This window comes from Anopheles gambiae, chromosome 3 (genome assembly GCF_943734735.2).
Source record: "Anopheles gambiae chromosome 3, idAnoGambNW_F1_1, whole genome shotgun sequence".
Classification (NCBI taxonomy): Eukaryota; Metazoa; Arthropoda; class Insecta; order Diptera; family Culicidae; genus Anopheles; species Anopheles gambiae.
Genome location: NC_064602.1, coordinates 45,810,660 through 45,832,942, shown reverse-complemented (window position 1 = coordinate 45,832,942; position 22,283 = coordinate 45,810,660). Strand labels below are relative to the sequence as shown.

The 22,283-nt window shown below is 38.6% G+C and overlaps 2 protein-coding genes across 2 annotated transcripts; both read left to right on the top strand.

Annotated features, from left to right (window-relative positions):
• Nucleotides 1–76: 76 nt before the first annotated feature.
• LOC3292100 (uncharacterized) lies at nucleotides 77–20,342 on the top strand. The gene is made up of 2 exons (XM_553846.3): nucleotides 77–1,144; nucleotides 20,276–20,342. Exon 1 carries the CDS (start codon nucleotides 268–270, stop codon nucleotides 1,123–1,125), a length of 858 nt encoding a protein of 285 aa, XP_553846.2. The 5' UTR covers nucleotides 77–267; the 3' UTR covers nucleotides 1,126–1,144; nucleotides 20,276–20,342.
• On the top strand, nucleotides 20,077–22,184 carry LOC133390948 (protein catecholamines up). The gene is made up of 3 exons (XM_061653647.1): nucleotides 20,077–20,083; nucleotides 20,253–20,349; nucleotides 21,571–22,184. The coding sequence occupies exons 1-3, from the start codon at nucleotides 20,077–20,079 to the stop codon at nucleotides 21,974–21,976; spliced, it is 510 nt and encodes a 169-aa protein (XP_061509631.1). The 3' UTR covers nucleotides 21,977–22,184.
• The last annotated feature ends 99 nt before the right edge of the window (nucleotides 22,185–22,283 follow it).

The window sequence follows — 22,283 nt, the reverse complement described above, 5'->3', positions numbered from 1 at the left end:
CTTGGAAAAAATGTGTCTCTACCGGAAAGGTAGAGTATTAGAATTTTGTAATTAGAATTTTTTCTAATTACATGGCCTCGATACAGTTTTCGACGAAGTTAATTTGTAGTGAATTTATTATCTCGATCCCAAGGGAGGAAAGCATATGCATGTGTGTACGACTTTACGGAATGTAGGGTGAATGTGAGCTTGGTGCGTGATAAATAAGCGAGAATTTATACGATTTTTGTAACGACGGTAAGTGAATCGAGAGGAACAAAGGGCAGGATGAGCAATATGCAACCAGAAGAGTACGAGAATACGGGCTGGCTGTCGTACTTTAGCCGGCACAAGACGACCTACACTGCGTCCGATATTCACAAGATCAGCAACGAGCTGAACAATGTGCGCAAGAACCTGACCGCCACCCAGTACGCGTACGGCGAGCTGAGCAGTGAGCTGAAGGCACTCAAGAGTCTCCAGGAGCAGCAGCGCTTGGTGGACGAGTACGAGCAACGGGCGGCAGGCAGCAAAGGCTCGAAATCGACCGACAAGCGGCTGAAGGAACAGGCCGATGAAATCAAAAGTCTCAAGAGCGATCTTGCGAGCTGCCGGAATGAGCTGTCCAAGCAGATCGCCGCCCTGAAGGTGTCGGTTGGCGAGCAGAGCAAGAAAAAGGGTGTGTTTGGAGGTAGTGGCAAGCCTTCGCACGGCAACCCACCGCCAGCCGGCAGTAACGCCATGACCTTGAGTCTGGAAAGTCGCATCATTGCCGCGGAGGTACAGATCGATCAGCTGACAACCGGGCACACTGACCGGTTAAGTGCTCTGGAGCAGAAAGTAGGTCAGCTAGAGCAGACGGGCGGCAGTTCGTCGGTAGATTATGAGGTACGGCTGAATGCTCTCGAGCGAGATTTTACGCGCAAGCTGCAGGATCTGACCGATCTTGTGGTTGAGCTGCAGCGCAAGCTAGCTAAGAGTGAAGCCAAACAGGTGGAAATGGTGCAACGGTTGTCGACGGCCCAAACCACACTGTATGAACAGCTGGAGCAGCGGTACGATGAGCAGTGTGGCAAACTGCGAGAATTGCAAGTTCGGCTCAGCCATCTTGGCCAGCATGACGACGTAGACTCCACGTTTGTCTGAGGGAACCGGGCAACGAAAGGTAAATAACAGAATTCATTTGGACAGTTGTACAAGCCAACGGGTGGATCTATATATGCGGAATGTTCTAAATATTATTATGAGGCGTTTATTGATGGGAGAGGTATTGGCATAAACAAACTATCAGCAACGCCCCACGGCCGTCAATGCTTGATCAGATTGTCTGGATCGTTTCACAGGAATAGCAAAATTAATTTCAGCGGTATACCGCCGAAATGGTAAACTGTTTTGACCGGAAGACTAAACAGTACATCAAACAAGGCCAAGCGACACCTACACGAAGGTACAGTATGTGCTCGAGAAACGCCGATTCTGGGAGGCATAGTAGTTTTGGGAAATACTTGGGATTCGAATCTCCGAATCCCAATACCAATCCCATTTTGGGTTGCGATAAATGCATGACTATGCCGTTTTTGTTCCATGTGATTTTTATTGATTGCTTAAACTTTCTCATAAAGCCTCATTTCTCTTAAATTATTCACGTTTTACTCCATAAATTTTTTTTATCAAAAACGTTAGTTTTCATTAGCGATTCTACGAATTGGGCGTTTCTCAATAATCCTATTGGGAGTCAATTTATATTATATTATATTTATTAGATTACTATCCCAATTGGAATTGCAACCGTATCCCCATGTAATCGCTATCGATTCCCAATGGAATCTTAACCGTATTCAAAACGTACAAACGGGAACCGATCAAATCGAATCTTTGTAGATATTGAATTTTCGAATCGTCCGAATCACGAATCTCCCAACATCAATATGAAAAAAGTCATGGATATTTCCTGTTTACAAAAAAGGCGACAGAACGTCTATCTCAAATTATCGAGCTATTTCCATGCTATGTGCCCCCAGTAAACTGTTCGAATTATTGGTTCATAAACATATAATGCATGGCGCTATTAACGTATTTACTCCTTTGCAACATGGCTTCCTACCTGGACGCTCCACCGTCACAAACTTAGTGCAGTTCTTGCATTTTACTTACAAGCAGCTAGACAAAGGGTTCCAAGTAGATTCTGTTTATACTGATTTTCACTCTGCTTTCGATAGCGTCAATATCCATACTTTGACTAGCAAACTTTTAAAGCTTGGTTTTCATATCAGTATAGTTAAGTGGCTGAATTCCTACCTATCGTGTCGTTCAGTACGTGTTAAGATTGGGGATTGCATCTCTAGTGAATTTAGCAGGGTATCTGGTGTTCCTCAAGGCAGCATTTTAGGGCCTCTATTATTTAATCTCTTTATTAACGACATTGTCTACGCTATACCTGACTGCCCGGTTCTACTATACGCAGATGACCTTAAAATGTACTTTCCTGTGCGTAGTTCTAATGACTGTCTCCGATTGCAAGGCTTTCTTTCTATTTTTAATAATTGGTGTTCCTTAAACTGTTTGTCACTCAACGTCACAAAGTGCTCGGTTATTTCGTTTACTCGTGCGAGAGCTCCTTTATGTTTTAATTATGTTCTTTCTGACACTTCATTGCCTCGATCTGAAACTGTTAGGGACTTAGGCATTATATTAGACACTAAACTTTATTTAGACAAACAATTTGACGACGTAATTGCTAGGGCCAACAGGACTCTTGGACAAATAATTAGAAGTAGCAAAATGTTTCATGACCCTCTCTGTTTAAAATCACTTTACTGTTGCCTTGTTCGTCCTTTGATTGAGTACGCTTCAGTTGCTTGGTTTCCGGAGCAAGTTACTAGAATTGAGAGGCTTGAGAGGATCCAGCGAAAATTTACCCGGGTAGCTAATAAGCGGCTTCCGTGGAGACATAACGACGTACTACCAGCTTATCATATGAGGTGTCAGTTGTTAGGGCTTGAAACTTTGGAAAAGAGAAGAATGGTTGCCCAAGGAATTTTTATTTTTAAACTATTAACTGGAAGAATCGATGCACCTCTATTGCTAAGTCAAGTAAATTTTTATGTCCCTACTAGACCTTTAAGAACTCGACAATTTTTAATAACTGATTTTCGTTATCGTCTTTTCTGTGCTAGGGATCCGTTGCTATTGATGTCCAAGAATTTTAATTTATTTTCAAATGTTATAGACCTGTCCTTTAGTATACCAAAATGTTCTAGTGTCATACGAGAATGCATTATGTCTAATTTTAGAAACACATAGTTTATAAGACATTAGTTTTAATTGTGTATGTAGGCCATGGAGGCTCGATACTTTATAATAATAAATAAATAACCCACGAAGCCCCGACTATCCTGCTATGGATTATCAATGGGTCGCTGAATACCAAGCGCTCTAGTGGTACAGGCAGGCCTTCACAGGCAACGGTTGTTGTGCCAAATAAGAGGACCGGCATACCATCCTATGTGAGCTTCCCCGAGATTTATTAAAAACCATTCTCTCGGCTTAGTAACTGTTTGATACGAGAAAACCCTTCGTTTGAGAAACTACCAGGAAGCCTCAGAGATATATGAATTAAAACTTGAACACATTCGAGCACATTGAAGACGAATGCAGTTGGCAGGTACAAAGCAAGTGCAAGAGAACGAAACAACTGAGTAACAGCTCGAATGGGAATTTAACTGATTTGTCTGGTTTTACATGAGCCGGAGTGTACTGCCCATGGACTAACAACTACGATTCGAAACTAGAGGCGTTAACATAGATTAAAATTCTAGAAAATTGTCCTTTGGATGACATCAAACTAGAACTGGAAAGGTGCTGATAGAACAATAAATAAGCATTCAATTTCATTAACAACATTTCTGAATTGAGGATGATCGCGAATCATTTAATTGAGTTTCGAAACAAATCAGGCTCAGCTGGATAACATTTCGGGTTTGATTGTTGCTTGAGTAATAGTGTTATCCATCATCAATTAAAGTTATTGTTGTGTAAGGAGCTTTAGAGCCACGGGGAGCCCTCATCTCTTTACAGCAAGAATTCTCACCACCTTGCTCGGTGGGAATATGGGACACTTTCTTTAATATTGTGCCATCAAGTATTTTGATAAAATATATCTTTGCATAGTGCATTTTACCTATTCGTTAATTACACATGGCAAAAACAATTCTTATTAAAACCCTTTATTGTAATGAAAGAGAAGCTTAAACGCTGCTGTAGCCATGTAGCATGTAGTTAATAAAAAATGCTCAATCCAGTTTTACAACCACAGTGACAAGCAAAATAAAAGTGATTGGAAAATGTAGTTTTTTGTGCGATTTTTTCAGTTTGTAATAGAAAAAGGTGCTAGAACAAGAAAGGAATTTTTTTGTTTTATTTTTCATTAAAAAAGAAAATAAAATTTCCTTTCCAAATATATATTATTCATCAACCTACTACAAATAATCACAAGTAAACTCATCCTGTGAAAATAGGACAAAAGTTGAAAAAACGTAGTTTGGAAAGATTTTTCAACTTTGACCAGTCATAACTTCTGAAGTTGAAATGATAGTTATAATATTACAGATTTTTCGTAACTGACTATTTAGCTTTGTAAATTGTACACATTTTTTAATCCAAGATATACATATTTTTTTGACTTCCGACTGCCCGATGATCGTTAATGAGGTTACCTTTTCCGATTGTCCATATATCCCACTGTTCAGAAATAACAACTCAATACAAAGATGGCATGTTTTGCGTAGCAGGAGTTTTGAAAAAAAAATCGCTATCAGATCATAATATAACGTAAAAAAATAAAATTAATTTCATAAAATTTATAAATACTAGTTAATTTGGCCCGGTTACAGGGTTATGCAAGATAATTTCTCGGGGTATATAATAACCTGCAGGCAACGGATTTCTTAAAATACAACGCAAATTCCATGTGGTTTTTAATTCCAAGTGATGCATTAATCCCGAACCCATGTAATCCTGAAATTTTATAGAACTTATTCTGGTGCTGGAACTGATTCCATTCCCGTATAGGTATTATAATTAGTCATGAACCTGATCGTGGAACTGATCCTAACCCCTTACTGATCCTAACCCCTTACTGATCCTTTTTACTGATCCTGATCCATTCCGGTCGGGAAGTTGATCCCATTCCCATACCGGATCTGAAAAATATCTTGACCCTATAGGGTAAACGTACCTATAGTGGTGTAGTAACAATAGTGGTAGTATGGCTCTAAAATGTGATAATAAGATTATTAAGAACAATTAACTTATTTATTTCATTGTTTAATGTTCTCTGTTCTTTTAAAAAAAGGCTATAAAAGTTAAATTGGGCCATTCCATTGCAGTGATAGAAACACAACATATTTTGTGAAATGGGTCAACATTCTTCCAAAATCCTTAGGATTTCAAAACTCATATTTTTGCTAACGTTTTAAATGACCACATAACAATGCAATTATTATTTTTTAACACAACTTTAGTGAAATGTTATTGATTTACTAATATTTATTGCCTTTTGACCATATTTTCAACTGAGTGAATAACCGACTTCGAATCAAGCTTACTCTTACTGGTTTTTAAAGACTACAGTTATAAAGTTTTTTAGTTAATATTTCAATCACTAATCACACTTAATACATTTTTACGATCAAATTATGTAAGAAAACAATATTATGGATGTGATTCTTACTATTCATTTGAAAACAGCTTCAAACTAATTTTCATTGATATTATACACTGTTTTGGAGGTATCTTTGTTTACCATCACTATAGGAACACAATACGACGACTATAGGAACCATACCACCATTATAGGTACAACGAAGCAGTCACAAAAATATACATTTTTCGTAAATTTGTTGTGTTTGATGGTTAAAATGCTTGTGATTGCGAAGATAAAACATATTCCCATTGCTTTCTGTTAAAATATTCATAAATTTACCTTCCTGACACTTTCTTCTTCTTCTTCTTCTTTGGCTCAACAACCGATGTCGGTCAAGGCCTGCCTGTACCCACTTGTGGGCTTGGCTTTCAGTGACTAATTGATTCCCCCCCATAGCAGGATAGTCAGTCCTACACGTATGGCGGCACGGTCGGTTTGGCGATCGAACCCATGACGGGCATGTTGTTAAGTCGTACGAGTTGACGACTGTACTACGAGACCGTGAACAGTTTTGGACACTCCTGAGGCAGGCCAAGACCGTAAAGCGGTTGTAGCGCCGGATAAGTAAGTAAGTATACATCCCTTTGGATTTTAAGATTTTTGGCGGTATCACTTACTTACTTATCCGGCACTACAACCGCTTTGCGGTCTTGGCCTGCCTCAGGAGTGTCCGAAACCGCTCACGGTCTCTCGTTTTCGACTGTCTATATTGGCATTCTATCTTCTATCGATTGTAGGTACTGTGCATCTACCTATTCCGAAGCGTTTTTGACGGCTTCACAATAATGTTCATTATGTTTGGTGTCAGTTTTTTCACTCTTCCATCGAGAATTGATCGAAAAAGTAAGCTTCTTTTTCTTTTCTTTTGTGATAGTTGGACATTACAGATTTACAAGCACATGTAACATTTGTAAATTGTTACAAAGTCTAATTTTGCCTTCACTAATTTTAAGCAATACCGAGCAAAGCCTTCCCTCACGAATAAAAAAAAAAATGTTACTATCCGGAAATTGTTAACCGCATTTCTCGCAAGCATACTGTACTGGGTGGAAATATGTAATGGTGAAAGCGTGCCCCATACATCAATGTAAGTTGTCGGGAAATACAAATCTAGGGACAGAGCTTGTCAAGATTGTGAAACTGGGACTCGCTTTCGACATCCCTTTTACTGCTGTTCTATATTGTGTATTCACACAAACGGACATTTTTGAGCATGATTAGAATGAAGTAATAAGTAAATTCTGGGATAGCGTTTAAGCAAACAAATCGTATTATGTTGATACATTTTTTTTGGCTAGTAGTGTATTACAAAACTTTAATTTAAGGTAATGTGAAACTTATATTCTGACAATCACGCAACATTTCTGGCAACGTTTCTACTCCCTTCCATTTCCACTCCATCAATTTGCAGATCGCCGCTCATTTCCACCGACGAAAAATATTTCCGTCATCACCACCATAGCATCCCCTATCGTTAGCTAATGGTGCAAACACTTTCCGTCCGTTCCATTACACCAAGCGGCTTCGCGCGCAAATGGCGCAAATCGTTGGGCGTTTCGGGGTTTTCGGTTCGGTTCGCCGCACGGGCCAAACACAAACAAATCCCCACCAACGATGGAAAAACAACAACCTCAACCTGTCAGCTTCAGTTTTGCTTGCGGATCGTTAGACAAACAAATCATCGGTCTTGATCCGCTGCTGTCTCATGCGACGAAGCCAAAGCAAAATGTAGTTTTCCCCTCTTAAAATGAAATGGTGGTGGTGGTGGTGATCGATGGTGATCTACTTGGTAAATATGATCTACTACCGGTTGCTTCGTCGCGAGAATGATCTCACATGCGTGTGTGTGTGTTTGTATGTATGTATGTATGTGGTGTTTGTATTTATATACGGTTTAGTGTCCGGTCAAATGACGTTTTTACATACTACACACCCCAACCGTCAAACCTATTTTTTCTGCCAATTTTTTTTTTTCATCTCCCACCAGAGGCCGTTGTTTTTGTTCTTGAGGATTTAGTTAAAATGTGCCTGTGTTTTGACGGTTGTCTGTCAAAATATAGACAGTTTGAATGAATAGCAATCAACCGTCATTACAAAAAAAAGTCAGATGTGATGGAGGCGGCTTGTCGTTTGTACAGAACTAAAGGCACACCATAGCCATGGCCAGAGAAATTGATGAATCGGAATCAAATGTCTCTCGATCGGTAGTGATTTTGTTCGTGTCGCTCGAGTAACACTACGCACTGTTTGTTAATGTAAACAACAACACCAAAACATACAGCATCAGAATAAATACCATTCAACCCAAATACGCAACGCAAACAGCTAACACCACGACCGGCGTGAGGCGTCGTCGTCCTAGCTCTAGCGTGCGTGACAGTTGTCGCTTTTCCGGGGGTGATAAATTGACTTACACGCTGCCGGCGCTGTAGAAAGTGGTTCCTTCTTTTTCCTCCTTCATTACTGCTCCCATTTATTCCCGCTTTTTCGTTCGTTCTATGTGTTTTCATCTGCCTACACCCGCTGCCGATTTACGTCGTTTTGTATGTTAATCGCTTACCCGTCCGAAGCAGAAGAGGCTCGCTCATTTTTCGATTCGTTTTTGGTCGTTGTTATTGAATGTTTCTCGTTGGTGTCATTTTGTTTGCGTGTGGTTGTTTTAAAATGTTTTGAGCGTGCATTAACTCCCAAGTTCTAATGATCGTTCAGCCCATGGGTACGTATTTTTTACTAAGCGTGACGGAAAACTGATGGGAAGGAAATACTTGAACATAAAATCTGGTCCCATGCGTTGATTTTCTTGAGTTCGTAAAAAGTAAAACAGAATGCGTGAAATTGAGAGAGATAGAAAATATGGAAGAAAAAATGCAAATCGATATAAAAAAATGGTAAAAAAAACTGAGAGAAAATGCGTTCGGTCATACTGACAGGTAGATATTTTTACGACACGGGCACTGTTCGTTTGTTCTAATTTATGTTTCTCTCGTGCCGTTAGGCGTGGTAATGAATGGGACAGCCGTTTCACCTATGCTTTGGTTAACAAATTAGGGTATGCCGTCCTTTATCTTTTCTCATGTGAACTGTCCGGGACAAAAATGCAAATTGGTTTCATATATTTTAAGCTTTTAACACCAAAAAAATAGAATGTGGGTCCTCGTTGATGTGGTCTGCAACGATGTTGCAAACGGGTTTTTGTGTTTTTTTAAATTACAATTTTATTCAGTACGTAATCCCTAAATCACCAAATAATAATATTGGTGATTTAAAGATTTAGTTGTTTAGCTGTAAGGAAAAAAACATTTTCATTCAAATAAAACCGTAAATTGTAAGTAATGTAACGATAAATTACAAATCATGCACAAGAAAAGGAATTGATTCATCAAATTTCCTTAAATCTATTGGGTAAAATTCAATTCAAATCTAATGATCCCTACTGTTTCAATGGTTCTTTGGTGTGATAGATAAAACATTGGTCATATGGTCTGCTTTTTCGGTTTCGTGGTACAGTCGTCAACTCGTACGACTTAACAGCATGCCCGTCTTGGGTTCAAGATGCGTAAACCTGACTATCCTGCATAGAGTAACCAATATAGAATATAGAATATAGTTATTCAATCTTCACTCTTTAAGCTTCCGCCGCCAAGTGTCTCAGGCATGTTTTATTGGTGGCTTTAAAGTGTAACACAACTGTGAGCCTTTATTTCACTTTCAATTCCGCGACGATACACACAGTAAGCCGAGCCAGAACCTTCTGCTCTGCTCCGGCCGATCGCGGCTTTTTATATCCTCCTTGACCCTCGCGTGAAAGAGAAGAAATGTTCTCATCCTTGTTCCTCAGGAAAGTTCCAGAACCGTTCCCTGTCTCTAAATCTCGCAAACCGTTCACGGTCTCTACAGCTTATTACTTTCTGATACTGATGCTCCTGATTTACTCTCGACCATCTTGTTGTATGTTCCCTCTCGTTCCCTTCGTCCTCGTGATCCTCTGTCAATTGAAACACGTCATACTCTTTATACTTTCAATGATCCTATTCTATCCTGTTTCAGGTTGTTTAACCACTTTTACTATCTCTTTGATTTCGACTCCTCTCTCAACTCTTTCCGTAACCGTATTTTTTCCTCTAATTCTCTTTAATTATTCTTCTAAGTTTCATTAAGTTTTGATAGTCTTTACGCTCTACCTATGTTTTTTTTTCTTTAATTTTTTTGCTAGGTCTAGACTAGTTTAGTTAGGCTTAGTTTTTCATGAATTATTTTTTCATTTCATTTCATTTCATTTCATTTCATTTCATTTATTAATACAATATCCGCCATCAAGGCTAAATAAGGCAGACTTAAAACTAAATAAACCCTAACAAATAAACAAAACAATTGATGAAAAACTAAGCCTAACTAAACTAGTCTAGACCTAGCAAAAAAATTAAAGAAAAAAACATAGGTAGAGCGTAAAGACTATCAAAACTTAATGAAACTTAGAAGAATAATTAAAGAGAATTAGAAGAAAAAATACGGTTACGGAAAGAGTTGAGAGAGGAGTCGAAATCAAAGAGACAGTAAAAGTGGTTAAACAACCTGAAACAGGATAGAATAGGATCATTGAAAGTATAAAGAGTATGACGTGTTTCAATTGACAGAGGATCACGAGGACGAAGGGAACGAGAGGGAACATACAACGAGATGGACGAGAGTAAATCAGGAGCATCAGTATCAGAAAGTAATAAGCCACCAATAAAACATGCCTGAGACACTTGGCGGCGGAAGCTTAAAGAGTGAAGATTGAATAACTGCAATCGCGTTTCATAGGGAGGTAGTGAGGCAGCACCGAACAAACGACGAAAAGCAACCCTGGTAAAAAGGCGCTGAATGCTTTCAATTCTCGAACAGCCATCAATAGTAGGAGGATTCCAGATGATGCTAGCATATTCAAGAAGAGGCCTTACCAGAGCACAATAAAGGTTTCTTAAGAAGCTTTGATCTCTAAAAATAGAGGTAAAACGTAAAATAAACCCAAGAGTTCGATTAGCTTTTAGTAGAACCTCATCAAGCTGCAGTTTAAAGTTAAGACGACTGTCGAGTATAATACCAAGGTCACGGATGGACAAAACACGAGAGAGAGACGAGTTAGAGAGAGTATAGTTAAATGAAATAGGAGAAAGAGAGTGAGAGAAAGAAATAACAGAACATTTATCAGGGCACAAGCGAAGTAAGTTGGATGAACACCAATGAACAAATGCATTAAGGTAATGCTGAAGACTCATACAATCAGAAGAAGAGGACACAGGTAAAAAGATTTTGATATCATCCGCATAAAGGAGATGACCATCAGGAGGTAAAACATTACAGACATCATTGATGAACAAAGAAAACAGAAGTGGACTTAGCACACAACCCTGAGGGACACCTGACTTACAAAAAAACTTCTCAGATAAGTACGACCCGGTTTTAACCCTGCAAGATCGATTACTTAAGTATGAGGACAGCCAGCTAATAATGCCATCACCAAAACCAAGTTTAGATAGTTTAGCTAATAGTAAAGAGTGGGGCAAACTATCAAATGCAGCATGAAAGTCAGTGTATATTGCATCAAGTTGGGTACCTGCCTCAAAAGATCTGAAAATATTGGTAACAAAAGACATGAGATTAGTAGAAGTAGACCTACCAGGCATAAACCCATGCTGTTTAGGGCTAATAGCGGAACTACAACTATGAAGTATGGTTGGAAAGATACATAGCTCAAAAGTTTTGGCTGTGGCACATGTTTGAGTTATCCCACGATAATTAGAGACCATGCTACGGCATCCCTTTGTTTATTTGTTAGGGTTTATTTAGTTTTAAGTCTGCCTTATAGGGTTTACCACCATAATAAACAACTGTCCACTTGTTTATAACAATAGTCGTTTTGAATATACACCGCTGTCTACCACTTGCTCACACGTCAGATGGTGTAAGCTACTCTGTCCAATTCAATAACACAATTTTCGCCTTCGATTGCACAACGGTCGGATTCGGCACGGTTTCTTGTGGTTGTTGTATAATTAACAAAATTAATGTTTTGATTTATTGAAATTTATGGTTTATACTGCATATTGCTTGAATAAAAGAAACGTATTTGAAAATGTTTTGTTTTTGCAAAATTTGTCCCAACAAAACAAACAATGCCGAATCTGACAGTTGCTAATCGAAGGCGAAAATTGTGTTATTGAATTGGACAGAGTAGCTTACACCATCTGACGTGTGAGCAAGTGGTAGACAGCGGTGTCTATTCAAAACGACTATTGTTATAAACAAGTGGACAGTTGTTTATTATGCTGGTAAACCCTGTATTTAGCCTTGATGGCGGATATTGTGTGGCTAGAGCGTCATCAAGTTGTTTCAAGGCTCCGGCTTTGCTAAGAGTGCGTACGTTCCATGAGCCCATTTTTATCGTTGTCCGGGGGCATTGCGTTGGGTCGGTATCGTTAAGTCCGTTTCGTATCCTTCTGATGCTTTCTGTAGTCAGTTGTTACGTGAGACTGGGTGCCTGGCCCTGCGCCCACGTGGCCGTTTTATTTTGCGTCGGGTTGCCCCCCCGACGTTCAGGCACCCAGTTTCCCGGGATACCCACCCCCCTCCTGGTTCGCCATATGCCACCATCCGCCCAATGGGTTGGATCTAGCCCGTGTACCCAAGCTAGGATATATGGAGGCACATGTTACCACTCTGCACGACGAGGACGTGTCGGAATAGGAGTTGGATGGGAGAGCCTATGTTATCCCTCGGAGGGCTTCGGATCCCATCCCATTACAGAGCAAGGCGCGAGACCGTGAGCGGTTTCAGACACTCCTGAGGCAGGCCAAGACCGCAAAGCGGTTGTAGCGCCGGATAAGTAAGTAAGTAAGGCGGATTTTGTATTAATAAATGAAATGAAATTAAATGAAATGAAATGAAATAAGTCACTGAAACCTAAGCCCACTAATGGTACAGGCCGCGACCGACAATAGTTGTTAGGCTAAATAAAATAAAAAGATCTGTTAATATTTCTATCCCGGCAGGTGGTAGTACACGAGACTATTTTATCCGAGACTTTACTGCAAGGTGATTCTTTATTTTTTTGTGTTTGCATTTAAAATATCATTAATCAATAATATATTCTAAATAGCATAGAATATCCATTTTTGGTCAATTGTTGGTATCTCCTTCACCAAATAATTAAGAACTTATCTTTGGACATGTAATCTAATCTACATTGTTTTGTTGCCTCCAACAAATCTATTCATATCAAAGTCTTCACTATACATTATTAATTATGTAGAAATAAAAGAGTATAAAAATAATATTATATCAAAATATAAAATAATATTATTAAAATAAGTAGTAAGTAATAGTAAGTAAGTAAGTAAAGCAAAGCAATTCATGATATTGACTCACGGCATTTAAACATTCTTATGCATTACTCGAGACAGGTGCAGACATTGAGGCTTGCTGACCAGTTCTTTAAACCTCGGATATCGTCTTTACACATCGATGAAGGTTCTCTTCTGCTTTGCAAGTGCAAAAAATAAGACCAGTAACTAAAACTACTCATGGAAAACCAAGCATAATAATTATTTTAATTTTCGGAACTAGTGTTATAGACATAGATCATAGGTTATAGGCACACGAAGTACGCCTTTTGATAACGATAATGAATAATAACGATAATTAATAATTCAAACACTACATCGGTGTTAATTAGCTAGCCATGTAGTAATTTTCTTGAGGAAAAGAGACTATCCAACCTGTCGCCTTTTTTAAGTGTTGGTTTTCCAAGATTTATTAAGATAATGGCGTGATTTTTTGCAAAAGCTAATGCGAAATAGCTAAATAATACGCTCATCAATGAAGAGAAAAAAGTGAAGAAGAGGTATACGTGGTTTCGTAACTATCAAAAACGGCCTCAGAGAGTGCCACCACTAAACAACTACTAAAACACATGGTACATCCCTCATTTGCGGTTAAAGAAACCAAAATTAGTAAATTCCACTCCACTCTTCCACTCTTCCAAGAGTCCACTCTTAGTTAAACGAACTGCAAAGACTGAATGTTGAAACATTATTCCAAAGCGGATCAAAATTAGCACACCCGTTGTTATTGTCTTAATCTGCAACATATATGATTACTGCTTCATTCAAATAACTGCCTCAGTTTTTCGCGGGCCGTATGTTTGACAAGTCTACCCTAGACTCTATTTCGGAAATATTTCCAATCATAATATGCAGTCCATACGGAGTATCAAACCGTGACGCGAATGTTGATCAGTCTGCACATGTAAATGTGTACTTAATTCATGTTTGTTAATTCCATAAATCATAATTTCACAGCAAGATACGAAAGAAAACCAAAACGTGGAGACACGTAAACAAATTAAACGATTCATAGCTAACAACATCACAGAAGGGCTAAAATTAAAAACTTTTTTGTCAAACATGGTAATGGATGGATTCCGACAGTCAACAGATTAGTGATGGGAAAAATGAATCTCAGAAGGGATTTTAATCTTCGAATCCCAATCCTGTATGAGATTCGAATCTTTGAATACCAATCCCAATTCCAATGTGGTATAGCGTGTTATTCTAGTTTGCAACACGGGGGGGGGGGGGGGGGGGGGAGGATTAATTAGTTGAAGCTTGAATAAGAGGTCATTCTGTTTTACTCCAAATTATTTAACTTTGCAGTACTTACATCATAATTAGTACAGGTCCCCGACATGCACCTTTATTCAATATCAAATCAAATAATTTATTAAGTGACTATAACTTCTCATTAAATGCTATTTTACACGAACATTTGCTACATTTTGACTGAAAACAGCGTGATTCGACTTACGAAATTAGAGATACGTGGTTTCTCTCCACCCCTATTAATAGCGTATCTCGGGTACAGCCTCTAATTTCAATCACAATCCCAATTCCAAACGAAATCGCAATCAGAATTCCATTCGTAATCCCAATCAGAATTCCAATCGAATCCCAATCCCAATCGGAATCTCAATCGACTCCCAAACGAATCCCAATCCCAATCGATTCGTAATCAAATCCCAATCGCAAAGAAATCTTTTAGGGATTCAAATCATACAAACGGGATCCGATCCAATCGAATCTTTCTAGGGATTGAATCTTCGAACCTTCCGAATCCTGAATCTCCCAACACTACAACAGTTACACGCTGGTAACGGATTATGAAATACAATCTTACAAAAAAGAAGACTACAACGAATAAAGACCGTTGGTATATGCTGAAACTAAAGTATTTAACATTTAACATTGAGAGTTTAAAATGATATGTAATACAAATTTCCTTCATTTAAAATAATGAACTACAACCTTTCCCCAATCGATTACTTGGCTTCATAACGTTTCAAACTACTTTCTTTGAACAGCTGCACCGACTTAAACAACATTTTTTGGCACCACAGCAAAAAGCTATGCTCTCCGTAAAGTAAAGATAAATAAACTGTGCAAACCAACTGATCGGCTGCGTACTTCATCAGCCCCAAACAGGAGTGTTGAACGAGATCGGATGTTAACGTGCACAGCATAATCGTCCATCATGGCGCAGGTCGAAACATCCTAACCTTGCACCGCGTGTTTCTGTGTTTCTAAGTAAAATAAACACTTTCTAGGAGGATTAAGGCGAGAAGGAAGGAAATAAGATCCAGTGTTCCAGGAAACGTTTTGTTTTCTTTATTCCACACTGATCTCCTGGTTGTGGTGTTTTGGACGAAAACCACCATTATTTGTCTTTAAAAAAGTACCATTGATCTTGGCCTCCTTTCTAGAGTACGCAATTCACACCAAAAAAATAGGAAAAAAATATCCAGCAACATCTCGGCACGGGAAATTGTGGCCCATAATGTTATGCCTCTCCGCAATGCACACCAACTAAAGGGTTTGGCTTGTGCCGCGCAGTTGCCAACAGGGATTTGATGCTACAGTTTAATTTGATTTGTTCGTTTTTACTTCACCTCTTGCACCAGCCCTCATTGCCCACAGTGGTTAGGACTGACCAAACGCTTTATTTATAGTCCGGAGAGACGCATTTCCAATCGTTTAGCCACATTCGCGTAGCGTGCCATCGAAGACGACGTTAGGAGGTTGTGTTTTGCTCTTTTCCCACCACTTTCGTCGTCGCATGACAGTACATTGGCCCGCGGGTGAAATTCGTCGGGATACGTGTTTGGATCGATGCTTTTAGGTGTAGTTTTTGGCACATCGTTAAACGTGTTTTGTTTTTAGCATGGTTTTTGTTGCTCGTGCTCCTTTTTTTGTAAATGATTGAAACCTATGATCCACGTTTTTGGGATAGAGTAAAAAGATTGAATGATTTTACGAATTATAGTTAATTTTGTGAACGTTTATTAGATTTTTTAATGCTTCTATAAGGCTGTAGAGCGTGCACTATTTTCTTCATCAAATACTAAGTATTTTGTTCACAACTTCACAAAAAACGGGTTCTACCAAAGATACCTATTAACTAGAGCAAAATTACAATATCGCTCACCTAATTTCGAGCCAGTAGGTCGGCACCACCAGTACAAAATGGGAACACTTACTAGGTTATTATTGCACGCGTCGTGGCCATCTTTAGCTTTACGCTACATCGCCGCATTACGATCAATGACATAATCTATAGATTTAATACCAGATTTGGTATGCGTCGTCCACCTGCCGGGTGATGGATTTACCGATCGTTATGGTTTGAAAGCGATAGCTTTACCTCATTCAAAATAAAACCATTTGCAATTGGAATAACTGCCCTCATGCATGTTCCACTTCCTACACACCGATGTGTGTGTAATCGAAGAAAAAAATCTCACTCGATATTGTAATATACGGGAAAAAGTTCCTCCCCACTATTATAATTCCACTTTCGATTGATCGTCGTGTGAAATACAAGTCCCATCCACTATTCCCCACTCAACAATTTGGTGCATTGTGTCACTAAGGGCGAAGAAAGGGGGTGTTGCGTGTGGGAAAGAGGAAGTTAAAAATTCAGTTTATGTCGTTTTACGCTTTACGCGACTGGTTACGATCGTGCCCGAGCATGACAGTGTGGCCAGTGCACAATGGGCAGTTTAGAACAAATTGCGGGATAAAATTATTTTTGCAGAAATTGTTAGTTTTTATCGTTTGTAGTAAAGTATTATGAAAGTAAATAACATTTTATTTGAAGTTCGCATCCATACCACCAGGTGGCGCTACATAAAATAGTGTTTTAAGGGATCTTTGCTTAGTTTTATCAATTTTGTGTGTTTTTTTTCTTGTATTATTTGTTGCTAATAGTATAAATCATTTTAAAATATACTGTAATGTTCCATAATGAAGATTTAATGAATAATAATTATAATAAAATATAATATAATATAATTTTGAATAAGATAATTATTTCTGCTTTGTATAGGACAATTGTAGCTAATTCTCGTCACTTTTACTCACAGGTAGTACAAATATTAAAAATTTACATACACAACTTAGGTGGATGCTATTACAAGCTCCTGACGTCTAGTTCACATTTCTAAAGACATGAATAAAGGCATTTAAATATTTAGATAGAGCAGGTACATTGAAATAAAGTAGTTCCCAAATTCGTAATGAAAAGCAGCGCATTTTGTTTGTCTTTGAATATTCATCCAATACTTTTCCAAGTCCTGTACTGCCTTCAGAAGGGGTAATAAAACTAAAAATCCGATGTTCTTGGTTTTACAATTATCCAAAAAAATCAGAATTCAACGATAGTTACAAACTAAGTATTTACTTCATTTGTAAAGTTGACCGCTGTCTTTGTTTTAGTGCGTGTACCTACTGATATTGAACTGGTTAACGAATCAGAGGAATACAGCTCATTATAGAAAATGTCCTTCTGAATGCATTTTCATTTTTATTTTTAGTAGAATATATTTTTGTAGAATACACGAAATACGCTACACTAGGCACCTATGGAGCCGCCTAGTTACGCATGTGTCTGTTTTTAGAAAAAGTTGATGTGAAAAAACTTCAATAAAATTCGCGTTCGCAAACTTTCGCAGAATATTTCTTCACAGATTCATAGTATATATATTACACTATTATGTGACATATATGAGACAACGCCACTCTACGCCACTTTTATAATGACATTATGTCAAAAATCGAAATGATGAAAATTTTAAGGAAGTTTTTTCAGTTATTATCGTATATTTTTGCATAAAATTAACTAAACTCAAAATTTTTCATGTGTTTATAAAGCTGACTAAATATCCTTTATAAAATGTCTAAACTTATCAAAATCGGTTCATATTTGAAAAAGTTACAAAGGTTCAAAATTTTCCAAAAAAGTGAAGATTTTTCTGCGTTTTTTTAACAAATCTCGACTTTGAGAGGTCTTTTCTAGAGAACCAGAACAGATAAAGAGCTCATATTTGGTATTTTTCTTAGTTTAACCCTTAGTATTAAAACCTATTGTTTGGAATTGCGCTATTACAAAGTTGATTTTTTGAATTTCATCCCGGCAAATGCCCATTGTGCAGTGTGCAGTGTGTAGCCGAGTTGCATACAAAATAGAACGCGAATTATGTAGCGCGTGGTGGTGGTGGTGCGTGTTGGTGGTGCTGATCTTTCAGTTGATTTGAGGTGGTTGGAAGTATGCGGGAGTGTGATTGTGGATGACAATTTCGGTAGCTACGGAGAGACACGGCGAGCATTATCACATCAACTATCACATCGTATAAGCTTCGGAAACAGTTGAAGCGGTAGGTTTAAGTATGATTTTATTATGTTGAGAAGTACCGTATTTAAGCGTGTATAACGACCCCCTTTTTTATGTAGAAAGAGACCAAAATCTGATAAAAGGGTCGTTATGCAAGGGTAGTAACTTTTCGAATACCCCTGAGACATTACACTCGACCCCATAGAAAGGTAGTCTGGTACATGGGTATCCACAAAAAAAAACTAGAAAAGGGAAGGAATATTTCCAAGGAAATGCTTAGGGAAAAAGAAAACGATTTGGAAACTGAGGAAACAATTCAACTCAATAGTTCTTTAAATTAGTGATTCAAATGTATAAAAAGGAACCACTTAATCATGAGGTTAAAATCTAAAGCCCAGAAAATACCAAAAGAATACGAAGCTAAACTGGTGGCCTTCCATTCGCTTGTACTAGAAGCACGAAAAAATCTCATTTGATCTTATCCAAATTGGTAACATGGACACCAAGTTGTTTTGAATTTTATAAAATTATGAGTAAAATAACTCTTTGTTGCTTTTTTATATATTTAATAATTCATTTATTCGGAGGGGTCGTTATACACACTGTTATACGGAAATTATTTGGTTATTTTATAACCATAAGACGTGAAACCGAAGTTTTGTCTTGCATTCATTTAAAGGTACAATGGTTAACAAATATTAAATAAGCTTTTGATAAAAAAATGATATCTTTTAGTAAAATAATTTACTATGATTTTTCACAATTTCTCGAAAATAGACAACTCGTTCTACATTTAGCTCAAAGGCTTAGAAAAATATTAATATGCTGAACCATTTAACATGTTTTGTTTTTTCAGCACATTACAGTTATAAGCACTGTAAAATTTAAAATTGATTTTTTGTTAGTTTATTTATGTTTATACATGTTTAAACTATGTAATTATGTTCATTTTAATTATTCTTATTCTTGAAACAATTTTAAAACATAAGTGAGCAAATTCACCTAACACCATGCACCTCACTGTAAGCGTGCTGCCCAATGCACCGCATGTGTTATGTTTACTTCCGCCGCCATCCTTATCATTTGGCGATTTGGAGTGGGAAACGCTCAAATTGCCATTTTGAACAGTAACTGTCTTTTACCAATGACCCTCCCCACCGTGTGTCTAACATACAGGTGCATTGACCATTTCGTATGGAACGCAAACAGTGGTAAAGTGTCGTATTGTTTAAAACCCGTTCGTTTATGGGAAGAAGTGGTCAGTCGTGTGGCGCCAATACGAGGTACATCATCGAAGTTTGAGTAATCAGTTAGTATAGATAAAGTGTGGGAAGTGTTAAGGAAACATGTCGAAGAAAGTGAGTAAAAATCCCGAGTCAATCGAGGTGATGGTTTATGAAACTATTGTTTAAGAGTGTTCAAACAATACTAGTAGGAAATGATTTATACGTACTTACCTATCTAGTGCTATAACCGCTTTGTGGCCATGGTATGCTGCAGCAGTGTCCGAAGTATCTCACGGTCTCGCGTCTTTGTCTGGTGTTCTGCCATCTTGCCAGCTCTATCCTTGTTTGTAAAAATGTTATTCAAAGTTGAATGAAATTTTGTGTAAAAAAAACTTACGTAACATACTGAAAAGATCAACTCAGATGTGTGAGATTTAGGTTGATGTACAGTAAATATACTATAATATGGGATGTAAATTTAACCAAGATCGCAAGAACTTTTGCATTTAAACATTTTTTGAACAGAATATCTGATCCTTTAAAAATGCTGTAATTATACAGACCAGGCGCCTCCACCATAACGAAATTTGGACTTGACGACCTAGTGTGAGCAAACAAACTTCACAGTTCTCTAATTATAGGTTCTTTTCTGTGTTCGTTACAGCCAGTATTACTTGCAGCATCATTGACGCTCATATTATCGATTCTGCCGTACTCCCTGGCTAGTGATTTAGAAAGGTAAGTTATACCGTACAAAAAGAAACTTCAACATATAAGCGATATGAGCAGTAATAAAAAGCATGTTTATAACACAACTGGTTCTACTGTACGCATAATTTTAGACAGTCATCTGATACTTTCATGTTTTGATTACTACTCGTATGCTCTTGTGGTAACCTCGATACAACCGATAAATATACCTCAGTGTTCCTGGCTTTTTCTTTTTCGCGGCTGTTAAATACATCCACACACACGCAACATCATGAGCAGCATGATACGTGCTAAAACCCTTAATACGAAAACGAGTACCCTCGTATCGATAAAAAAATGCCTTGCATAGTGCTACCACCTTCTTTCTTGTCTTTAAACAAAGTTCGACCTTTAACCCTGCCGCGATGGGAAAACATGCCGGAATGGGAAAGCTGTGCAAAACGTTAACCATCTGCCAAAACAAAGTGGAAAACCAATACGAACTCCAACCCAGCGGGTACGAAGCGGCCGCCGCCGAGTTTTACCCCCTTAGACACCACACAGTGAATTAAGTAAACAGTTGCTGTGGTATGGGGAAATCGATTAGTGTGCAATTAGGTTGTAAATTGGTCTGGCGAAGAAAACCAACCAAACGGGCAAAGAACAAATACGTTACGACGAGCCGTATGAAATCTCTGGTGGGTTGAAATGATGAAAGAAAGAATTGTAGAGAGCAAAAATAGAGAGAACGAGAAGGTACGCAAGATAGGGAGAAAATAAATAGAATATATGTGCCATAATTTACCTCAAGCGCGTACGAACTTTTTAGCCCCGGGCGTTAATGGACACGTTAGAAGATACCTGTGTGGTGGGGGGATCTTCTAGGGTGGTGGGGAGTGGGATCGAAATTGGCAACGTGCCCATGTTTGCAGTGGCCAGAGTTTCCAATTATTGCGATTTAATCTTACGAGAGTCGACCAGTGAAGATTGATTTTGCCCATTTAATTTGCCACAAATGAGACTGAATTATGGGAGCAACCAATGGACGGGACCGTGGCCGCCGTGGTCTTACAAGTTTCGATCCATTTCCATTTGTTCCATTAATGAAGTGGCAGGCTTGACGTTGCGCATGATTAAATGCGCTTGAAAGATATATTATAGAAGCGGAAAGCGATGCTTTTACCGTGCTGGCCACATAAGATTTAATTTTGTTCTGTTCTTTTGGATTCATTTTCCTTTTTCTCTCTCACCCGGTTACGCGGGATCTAGCTATGCTGCCAGCGAAGCACTCGCCCACCATCATGCTCATGCTGACCATGAGTTAGTGCACCATCATCCGGAGGCGCTGCTGCACAGCCTGGCGGCACAAGCTGACCATTCGCTCTTACATCACGACGTGCACCATGATCTGCATCACGACCTTCACCACGATCTGCATCACGATGTGCACCACCATGATGTGCATCATGTGCACCATGATCATGTCGTCGTGACTGCTACGCCGCAGCCGACCGGATTCTGGAAGAAGAAGTTTATCTGGAAGCCACGCTGGGTGAAGAGCTGGCAGGAGAAGAAGGTGTACGTCGGTGTCTGGAAGCGCGTCTGGGGACCGGTGCAGGTAACTGAATGGGTGCCAATTCCGAAACCACCGCCGGGCTGGACCAAACATCACTGAAAAGCACTAAGGCGTAAATAGTACTGTTAATGCATACCGTAGTTCTATACACGAACGTTATTCCTAAGTCAATCATTGCTGTATGGTTAGATGTAAAACAATAAATTCACCATTTCACTGTTGTGTAAAGTACAATAATTTGTGAAAAAGCTTGATATTAAAAACAATTAAAAAAAATCGATTTCATCGTGAAACTATTTCCATACCAGCAGATTGAGTCCCTCGGTCCATGGATCTAATTTATTCCTAGACAAACACATATACTCGGAGCTGCCGGTGCCAGGTACTTGTTTGCTTGCATTCCATT